Raw genomic sequence first — 17,757 nt, forward strand, 5'->3', positions numbered from 1 at the left:
TTACATTTCTGGTAACAAGCTGATTTTTTTTTTTTTTTTTTCTGGGTAGCCTCAGAAATGTGTCTAGAATGATATACTAAAACTGATTATAAATCCTCTTTTAGCGTTTTCAGTAATCCAAGATGGCGTTTAAAATGGCCCCAATTTCCTGAAACTGGCCCTTGAGCAGAGAATTAATACTCTGAAAAGCCCAAAACAAATCACACTGAACAAGGATGATGACATAAGAGCCTCACATATTTCAGAAATGTAGCAGTGTAATTCCATTACAATACCACATACTTTACAAGTTCACATGTGTATAGTTTATGCATGCTTTTGTCTTTTGTTCTGCTTCCTTGGGCCATTACTCATGCATTTTCATAGTGAGGCTGACATGTCATCATCCTTGCTCATTTTGATTTGTTACAAATTTTGAAAATATTTTTATTCCTTATCCCAATCACGATAAATTCTGGAAATCTATTCAGTATAACCAATTTTTATTCGTTTATGCAAAATTCTGAAAAAAAAAATCATCTGGAACTCTCTCCTTAGCAATCTTCACTGTGAAGACGTGCTCTCTACAAATTGTGTACGATAAGCATCCCTCTTCACTCTCGATCTGAAGAGGGTACTTTCTGAAAGCCAAACTGAGTACAATTACCATTAATGAACGAGCATATCAAAACCAAGTGTTGTTTCTTCAATCTAAGTACTCATGGTCATAAATTATAGTGTTTGACCTGGGAAAGAGTCTGTACCAGTACGTTTCTTTTCAGTCGTCTCAAGATCCAAAAGTAGCTGGGTTAATCCAGTAATCCAGGGGTTGAACATTTTTATTTTAAACGAGGAAGGCGACTGGCAGATTTACCAAATGAAGACAATAGATCTACAGTATACGACTTTGACGCCTTCGTTACACTGTTAGACTGTTGCTTCCTCATTTCTCTCTGCGAACGGATCACTCAGAATAACAACAGTGCGATTTGGACATTTGAAAAATCGCTCACGATCAAGACTAGCTGACATTTTATCACAAACTTGATATTAACGGATTTTTGCTGCTACGTTTCTTTGGTATTCGGTACAGATGGAACCGAACAAGGAAGTAATTTGTATACTATTCTAGCATTGTGATGAACTAATGCTCATCTTAATGCTCTGTACATTCATTATGAGACTGCTGATATGGCGTGAGCTTAACTTCTCTTGAATACTGTATACGTCGGTGAATAACTCTACTGGCCACTAGAATAAACAATAATGATCTTGTTTGCATCAGTCGGAGAAAGATAAAACGGCATGATGAAGTTGCTTAATGTCATTTGCAAGTGTCATTGGTATATTTTTCTTCTTGCGCTATTTTCTGCAGTGTTCTTTGAGGTCTGTATGTTGTGCAATGGAAAGGACATTATCAATAAACCTGCAACTGTAGGCGATAATTTGACTTTTGAATGCAACGGTTATGAAGGAATTGACAGTTTTCGGTTTTCCAAATCAGACCACCAAATGGATAATGGGAAGGACGGCGACTATTTTGCTTTTTACTCGAAATTGGATGAAAAGATATCAACTCATCAAATCAAGAATAACCATACCAGCAGCACATACGTCAAAGATGTGAATGGAATTGGTTCCCTGCACCTGTCTTTCACTAATATCTCCTACAGCGACTCAGGTAACTATACATGTTCAATATCTGGTAATGGTACGGGTTATATGAAGACGACAACGTTTCGTGTCCGTGTGCTCGGATGCATTTGTTTTTTTGATGCAAGCTCAGGCCAAACACACGGGGAAGTCAACACCTTAAGTTGTAACATCATGGGCCTTCGTAGCGAAGAGTATGACTGGACAGTTAGACTTCGTAGCCTGCATCAGGAAGCCAAGGTAAATTTGTCTGGTGGCTCATTTACGTATCCTTCAAAACGCGATTTTTTGACAGAGCGCTCATTGGACATTACACTTGACCAGTTTTCGAATACCACTGCAATCCGTTGTGTATTTCCGAGGAGCAGTGGAGAAATCGCAACTGGAGCCATCATCGGCATCGTGATCGTGATCGTGATCGGCATCTTTATAGTGATTCTTGTTTGCTTGATCAGCAGGCGCAAGGATATAATTCGCACTTGCCAAATCAAACGTAATGAGCGAGATTCAGTGAGTGGTGGGGCGACCAGTGGATCTCTTCAGGAAGGCAACGTCTACGAAATGATGAATTCTGTTATTTCACCGGCGGTAACAACAATTGACGATGACGGAGGAATGGGTAGATCTGTGCAGAATCGTCACGTCTATGAAACAATCCCTGATCAATCGACGGGAACAACATTTGAGGAGCAGGCCAGAAAGCCTGATGATATCGATCTTCAGGTCCTGAACCATTACGACTTTTTCGCCGAAGACGACGAGGTGGTTATCAACGAACTCTATAAATGCAGCGATATAACAAACCACCAAACTGATCCCAACAAGGACAATTAATAAAAAAAAAAAACACATTTATTGGAAGTCTATACTTGTAGAAAAGCACAAAGTAAGGGAATCCGACAGGGTAGATTTGAAATGACGAAATGTAATGATTATCCTTAGTTTGCTATGTCCCGTCATAGGACAACATGATTGTTTTAACCTCACAACTCGCAAATTTCTCTCCCACAATTGGCAACGCAGAAATCCTGTGACACGCTGCTGTTACTCAATGTACTGATTGGTGAAGAAGCATTGAATCTATAGAGTATGCCCTTTATTGGAATGAAGTAGTCAAAATAGTATACTAAGGGTAATCGGGCCACAGGCATATCCTTTCAAAATTATCAACTCACCAAACCCATCAAATATAGCCATGGACCATCTGGTAGACCTAATAGGGCCTTTCTAACGATCAGGATGTAGATACTGAGCTGAGTTCGTATCCCATCCTAGTACTGTATGTACAGATGAAAGAATTTGATCGTTGTACCCTTGAATGTAAAACCCTTGAAGCCTTAAAATAAGTGTTTAGTTTATTTTCAAGCAAATTAGTGAGTGATAGAATAGTCGCACTTCGGTATGAATTTTAGGTACAAAATCACTATATCAGTTGTCATCTACCAATTGCAGTTAATTTGAGTTTAACTCCATTTGCACAACCACAGAAAATTTTCAGATTTCCCCAGATCTGGCTATTCTTTGATTAATTTATTTTTTTTTAAATAAATCTAGTTCATTGAATGTTGTTATTATGCAAGCAAAGTGTAGGTGATCAATATTGATGACTAATGTCTAAGCTATATATAGCCTGGAAAGCGTTGAAAATAGAGAGAATCATCACATTTCTTTTGTCATGGTAATGGGATGAAACTGGAAGTATGATATTTAGTATTGTTTAAATGTCAATGTCATCAAGCTCATCAGGTATCAGGTACCATTTTTAGGGCAGGGGGGGGGGAGTTAAGCATAAATAAAGATGAAAAGCATGAATACGCATAAAAGGCCTATACAGACATTTCTATAACAATGACTTTTATCGTCGGTGGCTATTAGTACACGAAGTAAGCGGTGTTCACTCATGTCAACGAAGGGAAAATTAGGAAATCAGCTATAATTCAAAACAAGTCGACCCAAGAATCATTATGCTCAGAATGTTTGCAAATTGCGTTGAGTGTATGCTAAGTGCATCATTCTCCACATATTGTTTTTTTTTTTCGAAAATAAATGAGTATAAATAAAGAAATAAGAAATCAGATTGCAGTCATGGTAATGAGAGATTAACAAGTCATGCTTTCTTCTCCATTTTTATGATATGCGTCCAAAAAGTAAATGCACATATTTTATTTTCATCATCATAATAATATGCATATACCTATGTAAATGTATGTATACACATAGCAACAATTAAACTAGACCATAGCGTACTACTGCAATCTTTGTTGTGCTCAATCCATCAACACGTGAAACAATACAAAATGGAAACATTATTTTCATGATATTTTCACATCAACACGTTGACCGTTTACTCAATATAGTATTTTACGAATTACATATATAAGCAATCTTAAAATTGAGAAAAGCGAGCTTTATGCAAACGTGACATTATGTGCGTTCTTATTAAAGGCATAGTTTACCATTTGCAGATGAAACAAAATCCAGCATTAGTGGTTAAGGATAGTTCTGAAATATGAGTTAGGGATAGAAACAACTACTGTAAGAAATTGATTCCGTATAATCAATGTTAAGTATTGTTTCATAATGTGAACAATAGTTATAATAAAAATGTTTCCAGACAAAACCGTGTACAATAATGGTTTCCAATGCGAGAAAAAATATTGATATCTCCGTATATTTTAGGATTTATTGCGAAAATTTTATATGATGGGATGTTTTGTGATATAACAAACCTACACCTATGCATCAAATGTGACATTTTGAACATTTCTCAATAATGACTTTTTTTTTTCCCAAACGGTAAGGACCTATACGTTCTATTTAAAGATGATACTTTCTGAAGGAACACTGAGTACAATCACCGGGAATGACGGAGCATCGATATCAAAACCAGCTGTTATCTCCTTAAACGCATAATATTTCAGTAAGCACTCACGTTCATAAATACTCGACTTGACAAACATTTTATGCTTTTCTTTGTAGTCGCTTCTTTATCCTAGGAGTATAACCGAGTTTGCTATCATGGCTATGAAACATTAATCGAGGGGTAGAACAGCATTATTTCGTAATGTGCAAAGTGATTGACAGATGTATACACTGAAGACAATAGAATAAAAGTACTTTGTTCTTTCTTCACACAAGAGCAGCGTGAAATAGTGTTTCCTCTTTCCTTGTCTGCAACCAAGTCATTCACAAGTTACATCAGGGAGCGAAGAATTTCAGAGTTGAAGCGTAGTACAGACTGGCAACGGTATCTTACGACTTCCTAGCCCAAACTTCACGTTAGCTAATGCGTTTCCTATTACGTTTCTTCGAAGTTGCTCTTCAGAAGGAAACGAAAGGGAAGCGGTTTGTATCATATTCTCTTACTCAGAAGTATAGCTTTGCGATGACGTGTTTATCTAAATGCTCTGTAGGCCCAACATTTATTTGATGAGACTGCTGATATGGAGTGAACTTACGTCTCTTGAATACTATGTGCCATTAAGCTCGCAAAATCACTGCACAATGTTGATCTTGTTATATCAGTCGGAGAGAAATGAAACGGCACGATGAAGTCCCTTGATGTCATTCGCAAAATGCATTGGACATGTTGGAATATGTTTCTTCTTGTGTTGTTTTCTGTGATGTTCGCGCGAGTCTGCATGTTGTGTGATGGAGAAGAAGTTGTCAATATACCTGTCAACGCAGGCAGTAATTTGACGTTGGAATGCAATGGTCATGCAGGAACTGACAGTTTTCGGTTCTCCAAGAAAGGACACCATACTAATGATGTAAAGGATGACGACTATTTCGCCTTTTACTCCAAATTAGGAGGAAACAGTCCGCGACGTGAAATATTGGAAAGAAAGCACAAACTCAGGAAAAGTGTGAACTGAGAGAAGAGGCTCTGAAGTACAGTGTCTATTCAAGCGCTTAATCTTTACCAAACCGTGCTGGCTGTGCCATGAATGGGACAAAACGCAGGAAGTAAACCACCAGAGTAACCAATAACAACAATAAATGGATTATTAGATTGAACTGAAATTAAGCATGCCTCATTAACACATTCTGTCCATAATTAATGCCAACTTTCAAAGCAGTAGCACTATCTTTTCAAAAGTTATTAGAGTTGAAAGTGAAGAGTGTGGACAAGGTTTTTCAGAAATGAAAAAGGGATTCTAAAGACACACCTGATCACACTATTCTACCAAAAATAACAAAGATAAACTGCTAAAAAACACACTTTGCTGCCCGTTTTATGATACCAAATTTTAGCATAATGTAAAAGAAGACCCGCTCTTTCAGAAAATATGAAAAAAGTCAAGTTCGGCTAGGTTGACCCATTTCACTTATTTTCAGTCCTCACGCAAAATCAGTGTGTGCGACTTTATGTTCGTTTTGAGGTGCACGGTCACATATGAAGATGTGAATAGAACCGGTTCCTTGCACCTTTTTCTCACGAATATCACTTTTTACGACTCCAGCAATTGTACATGTTCAATATCGGGAGAAGGTACGGATTATACAATGACGACAATATTTCATGTACGTGTGTTTGAATGCACCTGTTTCTTTGATGAACGCCCATCAGGCCACAAAAACGCGGAAGTCACAACCGTAAGATGTAACATCACTGGGCTACGTAGTGAAGAGTATGACTGGACAGTTAAACTTCGTAGCCTGCATCAGGAAGTCAAAGTGAAAATGTCTGGTGGCTCATTTACAAATCATTTGGATCAGCACTTTTCGATATTTCGTACAATGGACATAACACTTGAATCCTTTTCGAATGTGACTTCAATCTTGTGTGGTATACTTGCGTCATCATTAACAAAGCCATTTCCATCTACTTCGCCGTTTCCATCTCATTCTACATTTACCGATGTTATGCCATCTCCTCCTACTTCGTTAGCAACTGGTATCATCATTGGTAGCGTGATATTCGTTCTCGTGATCGTTCTTTGTCTAGTAAGCAGCCACAGGATCCTGAGCCACACATGCAAATCGAAACATGAGAGGAATCAACGGGATTCAGCGGAATCAGTGGGTGGTGGAGCCGCGGCGTGGAACTCTTCAGCAAGGTCACCTCTACGAAACGGTCGCCGGTCATTCACCGAGAGCAGCAATCCGGGATGACGCAGGGAAGGGGACATCTCTTCAGTATCCTCACGACGACTACCAAATGATCCTTGCTCATTCACCACGAGCAGCTGAACTTCCAGATTTCACAGAGAAGGGTGCATCTCTGCAGCATCCTAAAGTCTACGAGGCAATCCCAGATCAATCAAAGGAAACATCATTTGGAGATGAGGATAGAAAGTTGGATGACATCGATTTTCACCTGTACAATTACAACTTCTTTGCCAAGGATGACAAAGTGGTCGTCAACGCCCTCTACGAATTCAGCGATTTAACAAGCACAAAATGTGATTCGAACAAGAAATATTGATTCAAAAAGAAGCAGCATTCATTGCAAGTAAAACACAGAGTTGGGTAACCCGCGAAGATAGATGTTAAAACGGAGAAAATTATTATCCGCAGTCTACAATATTCGGTTGTTGCAAAGCATGATAATAGGTCATTTATACAAAGCTTTGGACCTTGCATCTCGCACATTTCTTTCCAAAAGTTGGTAACGATGGAAATATGACACCACTGTGCTCTGCTCTGATATCCAACTCCAACTCCGCATAATTTGCCATCCTTGTACGTCCTAGCCGTCCTTGACTAGTAAGTCACGTATTCGTTCATGGTATTAAAGAACAATAATGCTGCTAAATTTCGCTATCTTGATGTAGAAATACTATTCTTCGAATCGAACGACAAACAACTCAATTTCGCTCGAATGATTAAAATTTGAATCAGCGAGACTATGATTGTACAAAGTCAAATTCTCGTAAGATAAACATGTATATCATCCAACCGGCTGTAGGCCCATATCACATAAAAAAAAGAGATGACTCTATTCTGCGAAAATATCTGATTTGTAACCGATGTATGAATTATTGGCTTTAATTAATTTGTCTCCATGAATTCGATGAAAGTATTAACTAAATGATATATCGGTTTGCGTTTCAATATCGTATGTGGTACGTGAGTGTATGTAAATCTATCATGTTTACATTGTGTATATTTCTCTCTCTCTCTCTCTCTCTCTCTCTCTCTCTCTCTCTCTTTCTGTCTATCATGTTCGTCTAATTCTCTGTACCTTAGAATTTCAACCCAAAACGTAAACATCAAATTTCCTGTGTCTGTACTGTCTAAACTGGTCCTGTTTTGAACATCTGATCTCATAAACAATTCATAACATCTTGTATGAAACTAGAATGCAAGCGCTTAGTTTCCGTCATGTGGTGTAAGTGACCAGAGGAATTTTTTCTTTATTAAGAAAAAAACAAACAAGGGAAAATATAAGAACATTACATTTGATATCACTGTACCACATTAGAATATATCAAATGTCTTGGTAATTCAACTAATATGTCACTACCCCTCGATATGACAGTGAAAGATGTAGGCTGCAATAGATGAGAAATATGAAGGGGAATAGTACACAACCTGTCTGGTAAGGGTGTTTTGAGTAATAAGAAACAATAAGTGTTATGTCAGGTTTCGGGCAAAGCTGATCAACATGTACGCAGTACGTGCCATCGACAGGCAAATTTAATATACATCTTGTTGAGACCGCTGTAATATCAAACTCAGATCAAAGTTCATTCATAATCATTCGCGTTATTTTTGCCGTTGGTTATAGGAATCTGTCTACACTATCAATTAATATGCTACACATATATGTTATTATCGAAGTATCACACGACTGTTTTGCATGTTTTTTCTTCATGATTGTATTTTGATTGACGATAGAAGCACTTATTGCGGCACCCCAGTTGGGAGCAAGTCCCTTCAACAATCTTTAGGGGGATATGCGTATCGTTTGTTGCATCCTCTACATGCAAAGGTAATATCCCTTTTTACATCCACTTCAAGCACCACTTATATCATGGCGTACACTGAAAAGTAAGACACAACATCAATATCCAAACCGACTGATATGTCCTCGCAAACATTATGGAAGACACTCATGTTCAAGAAGGCTGGACCTGGAGATAATTCCTTTTACATTCTCTTCAGCCGCCTTTCTATCATAGAAGTATACAACCAAAATTCGTGAAAGACATGAAACTAGGGCTTGACGACTTGTACTGCCTCTCTTTGCGCGCATATTGTTGGCGATGATTCGCAGGCTTACACATAGGCGAGTAATTTTACAGTATTTGTCAACTCGCCACAGAAGAATGTCGCTTCCTCTTTCTGTGAACAAATCATTTTTAAGTACCGGCAGTGAGAAAGAAAGGACTTCTGTGATCAGGATCAAGACTCGCCGACATCTTATCTCAAACTTCACGTTAACTGATTTTGTTGCAAAGTTTCTTTGATATTCCCCTGGCAGACAGACATTTTTATAGACATAACAGTAGAGTCTACACGTCCTGTACAAGACAGAAGACTGTTTCTTCTTATTATTTTTCTCATGTTTCTCAGCAAACAAACCATTCATTGCGCAAAGCAGTTCTGAAAAGACGCGATCAAGAAGGCTGTCATCCTATCTCAAGCTTCATCGAACATCAAATTCTTCATTTTGTGGTTTCTCCGAAATTTCGCCACAGACAGAAATGAAAGGAAAAAGCTCTGTTTAATCATTTGGCGAGACCGTTGAAATGGGGTAAACTTGCGTCTCTTTAGCAATGATTGTACGATCAAGCTTTACCGCGACATGAATTAACATCTTAAGTGACCGTGCTTGCATAAATCGTAGAAAGCAGTTGCGGCATGATGAGGACTCTTTATGTCATTTGCAATTTACAATGGAATATTTGCTTTTTCATCCCCTTTACTGTGGTGTTCTTGCACGTCTGCATGCTGAGTGTTAATAACGGAAAGGACTTTCCTCATATACCTCTCAACGAAGGTGATAATTTGACTTTGGAATGCAATGGCTATGAAGGCACTGACAGTTTTCGATTCTCCAAAGCAAGCTACCTGACAAATAGTACCAGGGACGACGACTACTTCGCCTTTTACTCGAAATTAGATGAAAACATTCAAAGACGTGAAATCATAAATGACCACACCATCAGCACATATGTAGAAGATGTTAACGGAATTGGTTCCCTGTACCTGTCTTTCACTAATATCTCTTACAGCGACTCAGGCATCTATACATGTTCAGTATCAGGGATTGGTACTGGGTATTCAAAGACGACAGCGTTGCATGTTCGTGTGTTTGAATGCACTTGTTCCTTTGATGTAAGCTCTAGCCACACACACGGGGAAGTCAACATCGTAATCTGTAACATCACGGGGCTTCGTAGCATAGAGTATGACTGGACAGTTAGATCTCGTAACCTGCATCAAGAATTCAAGGTGAATTTGTCTGGTGGCTCATTTACCTTTCCTTCAAAACGTGAATTGGTGACAAAGCGCTCATTGGACATTACACTTGAACACTTTTCGAATACCACTGCAATCCGTTGTGTATTTCCGAGGAGTGGTGGACAAATCTCAACTGTAGCCGTCATCGGTATCGTGATCGTGATCGACATCTTTATAGTGATTCTCGTTTGCTTGATTAGCAGGCGCAAGGAAATGAAACACGTTTGCCTAATCAAACGTGATTGAAATCAGCGGGATTCGGTCGGTGGTGGGGTGGCCTTCAGGAAGGCAACGTCTTTGAAATGAATTCTGATCATTCACCGCAGGAACAAGAGTTGAAGATGACGGAGGGAAAGGTACATCAGTGCAGAATCGTTACGTCTATTAAAACTACTCCTGATCAATAGATGGAAACAGCATTTGGGGACGGGAATAAAAAGCCGGATGACAACGATCTTCATCTACACCATTACGATTTCTTTTTTTTTTCGCCGAGGACGACGAAGTGGTGGTCAACAAACTCTATAAATTCAGCGATGTAACAAACCATTGGAATGATGCCAATGAGGAAGATAAATCGCATTGAAAGTATTATACAAACGTCACAACGCATGTACACGATATATGGGAATCCGCGAGAACTTGTTTAAATTGGCGAAATGTAATGATTGTCCTTAGTCTGACATAAAGGCCGGTTATAGGCCAACATGCTTGTACGATTTTAGGGAAAGCGTTCAAACTCACTACTAGCGAATTTCCCTCCCAAAGTTGGCAACGCAGAAATCCTGTGACATGCTGCTAAGATAAGTACTCTTTACTCAATTGTACTAATTGGTGAAGAAACATAGGATGTATAGAGTATGCTGAGTATGCCCTTTATTGAAATGAAGTATATAGTCAAAATAATACACTAATTGTAATCGGGCCACATGAGTGCCATCTTCAAAATTCTCAACTCACCAAATCCATCAAAGCTAGGCATGGACGGGCCATCTGGTGGACTTATAAGGACTTTCTAGCATTCAGGAGATGCTGGGTTCGAATCCCATCCTAATATGTACAGATGACAGCATAATTGTTCGTACCCTTAAAAATATTTAGTTTGTTTTAAAGTAAATGAGTGATGGAGTTTTGGTACCTGGATATGACTTGCAATGAAATTTTGGTACCTGGAGAGGACTTCGATGTACATGTATCAGTTGTCATCTACTAATTACAGTAAATTTGAGTTTTAATTCGTTGGCATAACCATAAAAAATGTTCAGATTTCACTACTCTGGCTATTCTTTGATTTTGTTTTTATGTATGTATACATCTATTTCGTTGAAATACAAGCAAATTCGTTTGTGATCAATATTGATGACTAAAGTCTAAGTTAGAATAAAATTTGGAAAGCGTTGAAAGCAGAGAGTATCCTTACAGTTTTTGTTGTCATGGTAACGAGATGAATCTGGAAGTACGATTTTTAGTATTGTTTGAATGTCAATGTCATCAAGCTCACCAGGTATCAGGTATTTTTTATTTTATTTCATTTCTTCTTCTTTTTTTTTTTTTTTGGGGGGGGGGGGAGGGAAATTTAAGCATAATAAAGATGAAAACAGGTAAACGCATGATCTTGCAGACATTTCTATAACCATGACTTTTATCGTCGGTGGCTAACGTAAGGCCCCCTCACACCTGAGCGAATTGCCTGAAATATGACTTGCGATGGCTTGCGAAAGGCATTTTTGGAAAAATCGTTTTCAATGGTAATTGATAGTAAGTCATATTTACCCTTCGTGTTTGGGTTCGTACACCTTCTGAACTAACAGTTGCGATTATTCAAATTCGCACGGGATTTTTGAACATGTTTAAAATTTCCCGACGAATTGAAAAATCGTCTGTCATTCGCATGTCTTATTTAGTCTGCGGTAATCGTTCGTTGATCGTTCGTGTGCTATTGTCACGCATAGTCCCTCATCGCGCTTTTGCCAAGGTGGACCGATCTCGAAAGAACTCTAAACGAAGCAACACGATGACTAAATATGACTTGCGCATAGAAACGAAGATACTATGACAAACGTATTTTCGCTTGCCATCTTCCATGCGAAGGGAAACTAAGATTGACTTTTACTAAATTTGAAAGGCGATGCATACACGAAGGCAAGTCGAAGAGATACTATGGCAAACTATGGATTGCGAAGTGATACGAATACGAGCGAATGACCTGACGAAAAAAAAATTGGCGAATGCTGAGCTGCTCTATGTGACCAGCCACTCACCACGCAACTCATATATTTTTATAAACATTCCACCTGAAAGTTTCAAAGTATCTTCAGAAAAATGGAAGATGCAGCCCGCCTCAGAGTCCATTATTTACTGGCAATGGCTCAGAATGATATTATACATCAGCAGCTGAACCTACACCAGTTCATCAGAGGCCGCTTCAGATGGAGACGAGGCTTCAGACGACGTCGTATCTGGAGAAGGACGTGGCTGAACCCTGCCAGAAGAAGGGCTTTTGGAATCTACGACCAGCTGTTGGTTGAGCTCAGAAGAGAAGACCCTTCGACTTTCAAGAAATTTCTCTGCATGCCCCCTGAACTCTACGATGAAATCCTGGAGACGGTCAGAGGAAGAATCAGGAGGCAGTACACCTGGTACAGGGAGCCGCTGGAAGAAGGTCTCAAGTTGGCAGCTACTCGATCTACGTCATCTTGTGTCTGGCACCAAGTACTCCGACATGCAGTATGGGTGGAGGGTGCCTGAAAACGCCCTATCTGTAGTGGCCAGGGAAGCGTGTCAGGCCATATGTGACGAGTATGCAGATGAAGTCATGACAGCCCCTTCAACCCCTGATGGATGGAAACAACTTGCTGGAGGTGGATTCTACAAGCGGTGGAATTTTCCTCACTGTGTGGCAGCTATTGATGGCAAGCATGTGACCATCAGAAAGCCTCCTCTGTCCGGCTCGCTATGCTGCAACTACAAGGGCTTTTTAGTATAATCCTGTTGGCTATAGTGGACAGTGACTACAAATTTATCTGGTGCGATGTTGGTGGTAGGTATGATACAATAGGGGAAAGGGGGTAGGTCGAGTCAATTTAGGGGTACGTCAGATTTGTTATCACCTCACCTCCATTGTTACTGTTTCAATATTTATCTATTTTTTTTTGCTAAAATGATAGCAATTGGGGCAATTCATTTCAGTTTTTGCTTGATACCCTTTTTCTTCTTCAAAAACGTGCTTTAAGAATAATTAATAACATTGGATGTTTATTTCACACAAATGATCTTTTGTGTAGAAGCAAAAATCTGAAACTGATTGATTGATTTTATTATTATTATTATTATTATTATTATTATTATTATTATTTTATTTGGCAGAAAACATGTAATATATAATCAATTAAAAAGCTCAAAACAATCAATCAATACAATAACACAAAAATACCGTAACACTGAATGCACCTGACAGGGCTGCCAGGCGTTGGGCAAGTTAACTAAATAACTGTAGTCCGCGGACCGCCCTAACCTATATCCCTTCCAGATGCATCCAGCGTTACAGATTTATGTGCCACTGATTATCATAAGATATTCATATCTGTACTTTTTTAAATCTCTTGCAAAAAAATACAAAAACTATGTAAATTTTTTCATTATAATGTTGGTATTTTTATGTATAAATTTTCAATTGATGAGCTTCCTGATATTTTTCCACTTATGTTCATAACAAATAACTCTTTTCATATCTACCCAACTCGTCATCGTGATAAATATCACCTTCCACGTACTCGCACAACTTTTGCGGAAAAAAAAAACAAACATTAATGTTTACAATGCCAAAAATACTGGAATCTTCCGGCTGATTTTACTGTTTATCTTTGACGTCCTTTAAATGTAAATGTTGCGTAGATGATTTCTCTGGCCGCACTGAAATCTGGACTGACCTGGTCGCTTTTATACTCCCCGAGGAGCGCACACACACGTACGAGAACGCCTGATCTATATTCTTTTGTCTTCGTTTCCAATCGCACGCCATATCAAACCATTGCTCATTGTTCGTTCGTGTTATCGGGTCATATCAACCCTTCGCTCGCCTTCGGCCGCAATTTACTCAAAGAAGTGAACCGAAAAATCGCTATCCTTCGCATGTCATATTTATCCTTCGCTTACCGTTCGTTAATCATATTTGACTTTAGCTTATAATCGGATGATTTGAAGGCAATTTCATTTGAAATCGTTGAATTCGCGCGCATTTCGTGCGTTTTGCCCATTCGTCCCCCTTCGTCCCCCTACATTCGCTCAGGTGTGAGGGGGCTTTAAGCGGTGTTGTCAACGAAGGGACATTTAGGTAATGAATTCCTCGGATATGGTAGCCTGAAGTACTCAAGGAACAGTTGTTTGGAAACGTATTGTATGGAAATGACACCAGTAATCATTTGCATTTTCTCGCTTCCAACACTACCAACATGCTACCTGTTTAATATTGAAGATCACTTGGCATTGTTGTAAGACGATGTACATGTACTGGTATATATAATTATATTATTTTTCATGATATTTTCGCTTCAACTTACTATAATACACACTATGTAATATAATATAATATAATATAATATAATATAATATAATATAATATAATACGATATAATAAAATATAATATAATATAATATCATATCATATCATATGGTATTATAATATAATATAATGTGAAATGATAAAGTATTACATATAAATATATATATATATCTATATATATATATGACCGTGCATCACAAAACGTTAATGAACAAAAAGTGGCACACACTGATTTTGCGTGAGGACTGAAAATAAGTGATCCAAAACGCACTTGCAAAACGAAACGTGAAAGGAATCAGCGGGATTCAGCTGATTCACAGTGTGGTGGAGCGACGAGTGGATCTCTTCAGCAAGGTCACTTCTACGAAACGGTCGCCGGTCATTCACCAGGAGCAGCACTCCGGAATGACGCAGGGAAGGGGAAATCTCTTCAGTATTCTCACGACGTCTACCAAACGATCTCTGCTCATTCAACCGGAGCAGCTGCGCGCCCAGATTGCTCAGAGAATCGTACATCTCTGCAGCACCCTCAGGTCTACGAGGCAATCCCAGATCAATCAAAGGAAACATTATTTGAAGAGTTTGTTCACAAAAAACCGATAAGTCCATTTTTGAAGATTTTCAAGTACGGTCTCTGTCATAAAGTACAAAATAATAACTTTCAAAGGATATATTGGTCACTATATAATTATAAAGGTACATTTTTAAAGTTATGGTCGAAAGAAGCAATTTTTTTTTCTTATTATTCTCTTTATTTTTCTTGACCTTTAATCGCAAATATCTCCGTTTGGCAAAAATGAACTTATCGGTTTTTGTGAACAAACTCTTCATTTGGAGATGAGGATAAAAAGTTTGATGACATCGATCTTCACCTGTACGATTACGACTTCTTTGCCGAGGATGACTAAGTGGTCGTCACCGCCCTTTACGAATTCAGCGATGTGAACAAACCACGAAAGTAATCCGAACATGGAAGATTAATCGAATAGGAAACACCAGTCATTGGTAGTTATCACAAACTAATAGAATCTGCTGGAATAGATATTGAAATGGCTAAATATATTTTCACGGTATATAATGCCAGGTTGTAGCTAAACATGACTGTCTGCTTCTCATGAAAACATTTACCTCACAACTCTTTAATCTCTGTTTCACAGATGACGCTTTAATAACGACACACTGCTGAAATTTTCATCATATTACTGATTTCCTTTTATTCATTATTGTTTAAACAAACCGAATATGAAGCCTTTTAAAATGCACCTTTTATTGAAGTAAAGTAGTCAAAATAGATAGTGTAACTTGGCTATGTCATCCTTTTTTTCTAAGCCAAAACACACATCAAAACTATCCACGCATGGAATATGACGCCTTTCTAGCGACCAGGAGGTCGTAAGTTCGAGTTCCATCCTAGAGTATGTGCAGGTGTAAGCAGAAATATTTATTGCCTTAAAAATGTGTAGCGTTTTTGTTGATAAGTAAATGACGTACTGATGACACTTTGGTATGATTTTTTTTAAAGTACCAATTGCATTTAGTTATCATCTACCAATTAAAGTTAATTTCGGTTTAACCTCACTCGCATAACAGTAGAAAATGTGGAGATATCCCTTGTTCTGGCTGTTCTCAATCATTTGATTAGTATAATTTTCATTGTTTTTATGAAAAAAATCTCGCTGGGAACATTGTAATGTAGTGTATTGAACGTTGTTATTTAAAGGAAATGATTTGTGCTCAATATTGATGACATGTCCTAGTTCGAATACTGTCTGGACAGCCTTTAAAGGAGATTTGGCTTATCCTCACATTAATTTTGTTATGGAGATGAGACAACGATTTTTAGTATGACAATGTTAGGTATCAAACCGATGCTTTTATAGGGCCATCACAAGTCTATCATTTTATAAACATTGGCATGAAAATGAGAAGCATAGTACTTTGCATGCTCTTTTACATTTCGTTGATACAGTAGTTCATGCAACTGATAATCACTCGCATTTTGTTAGTATTTTCTTGAACTTCTCCAAGGCCTTCGACACCGTCAATCATAGCATTTTACATCATAAGTTATCGCATTACGAAATACATGGAAAGGCCTTGGAATGGTTCAAAAGTTATTTACATTAGAAGATAGAAAAAAAAATTGTTACAATTAAAAACAATTAGTCAGTTATCAGAGAAGTTAAATGTGGCTTTTAGGGCCGTTATTGTTCATTATTTATACAAATGATTTTTGTCGCGTATCTGATGACCTCTCTTTTATTCATTTTGCAGATGATACAAATGTATTTCTTACCCATAATGATATTGATTTTCTCGTTCACAAGATCAATATTGAATTGAATAAAGTGCCAAACTGGGTCAGAGCAAATAAGTTATCACTCAATGCTAGAAAAACCCCGAAATATCTGATTTTTAGTAATAATGTTGATAGGTTAAACACAAATATATTTTTAGATGATTCCATCTACAAAGAGTATCAAATATCAAATTCTTTGGGGTCATTGTGGATGATAAACTTTCCTGGAAATCACATGTTGATAATGTTTGTAACATAATACCGCGTAATATAGGCGTTATAAATAGATGGAAATTTCATACTCCACAAAAATCATTACTTATGTTATATTCGTCGTTAATATTGCCTCATTCGAATTATGGAGTTTCAGTTTGGGGCAACATGCATCAGAATTTACTTGAAACACGGTCCCTCTTGCAAAAGAAAGCTCTCCGCGTCTGTCATTCCCCTCTACGTTCTAGTACAAATACATTGTTTTCCTCTTTCAAGCTCTTAGAATTAAGAATTTGTTTTTACACAACTTAGGGTAATTTATGTACAAGTATATCAAAATTTTCTTCCATTTACTTGTTGTTTTATGTTCCTCAAAATCAATAATATCCATGAATATCCCACTAGGCGTTCCAATGAATTTTTTCTAACCCTTTTACAAACGATCCTTGCTAAAAACACACCTATTTATGTAGGCCAAAATATTTGAATTCTTTGAATCATTGTATAAATAATGTCCCATCCATATATTCTTTCAGGAGGAGACTGAAGTCCTTTCTATTGCAATCGTAATATGAATCTACAGTACTAAACTAGCCATTAGGTACTTTTTCTCACATACTGACTTACCCACTTCTTCTCC

General features: G+C 37.9%; 1 protein-coding gene across 1 annotated transcript; it reads left to right on the top strand.

Annotated features, from left to right (window-relative positions):
- The first annotated feature begins 12,634 nt into the window (after positions 1 to 12,634).
- Positions 12,635 to 13,030, top strand: LOC140235860 (uncharacterized). Its single transcript, XM_072315858.1, has one exon. It carries the CDS (start codon positions 12,635 to 12,637, stop codon positions 13,028 to 13,030), a length of 396 nt encoding a protein of 131 aa, XP_072171959.1.
- The last annotated feature ends 4,727 nt before the right edge of the window (positions 13,031 to 17,757 follow it).

The sequence above is a fragment of the Diadema setosum genome, chromosome 12 (assembly GCF_964275005.1).
Source record: "Diadema setosum chromosome 12, eeDiaSeto1, whole genome shotgun sequence".
NCBI classification, from domain to species: Eukaryota; Metazoa; Echinodermata; class Echinoidea; order Diadematoida; family Diadematidae; genus Diadema; species Diadema setosum.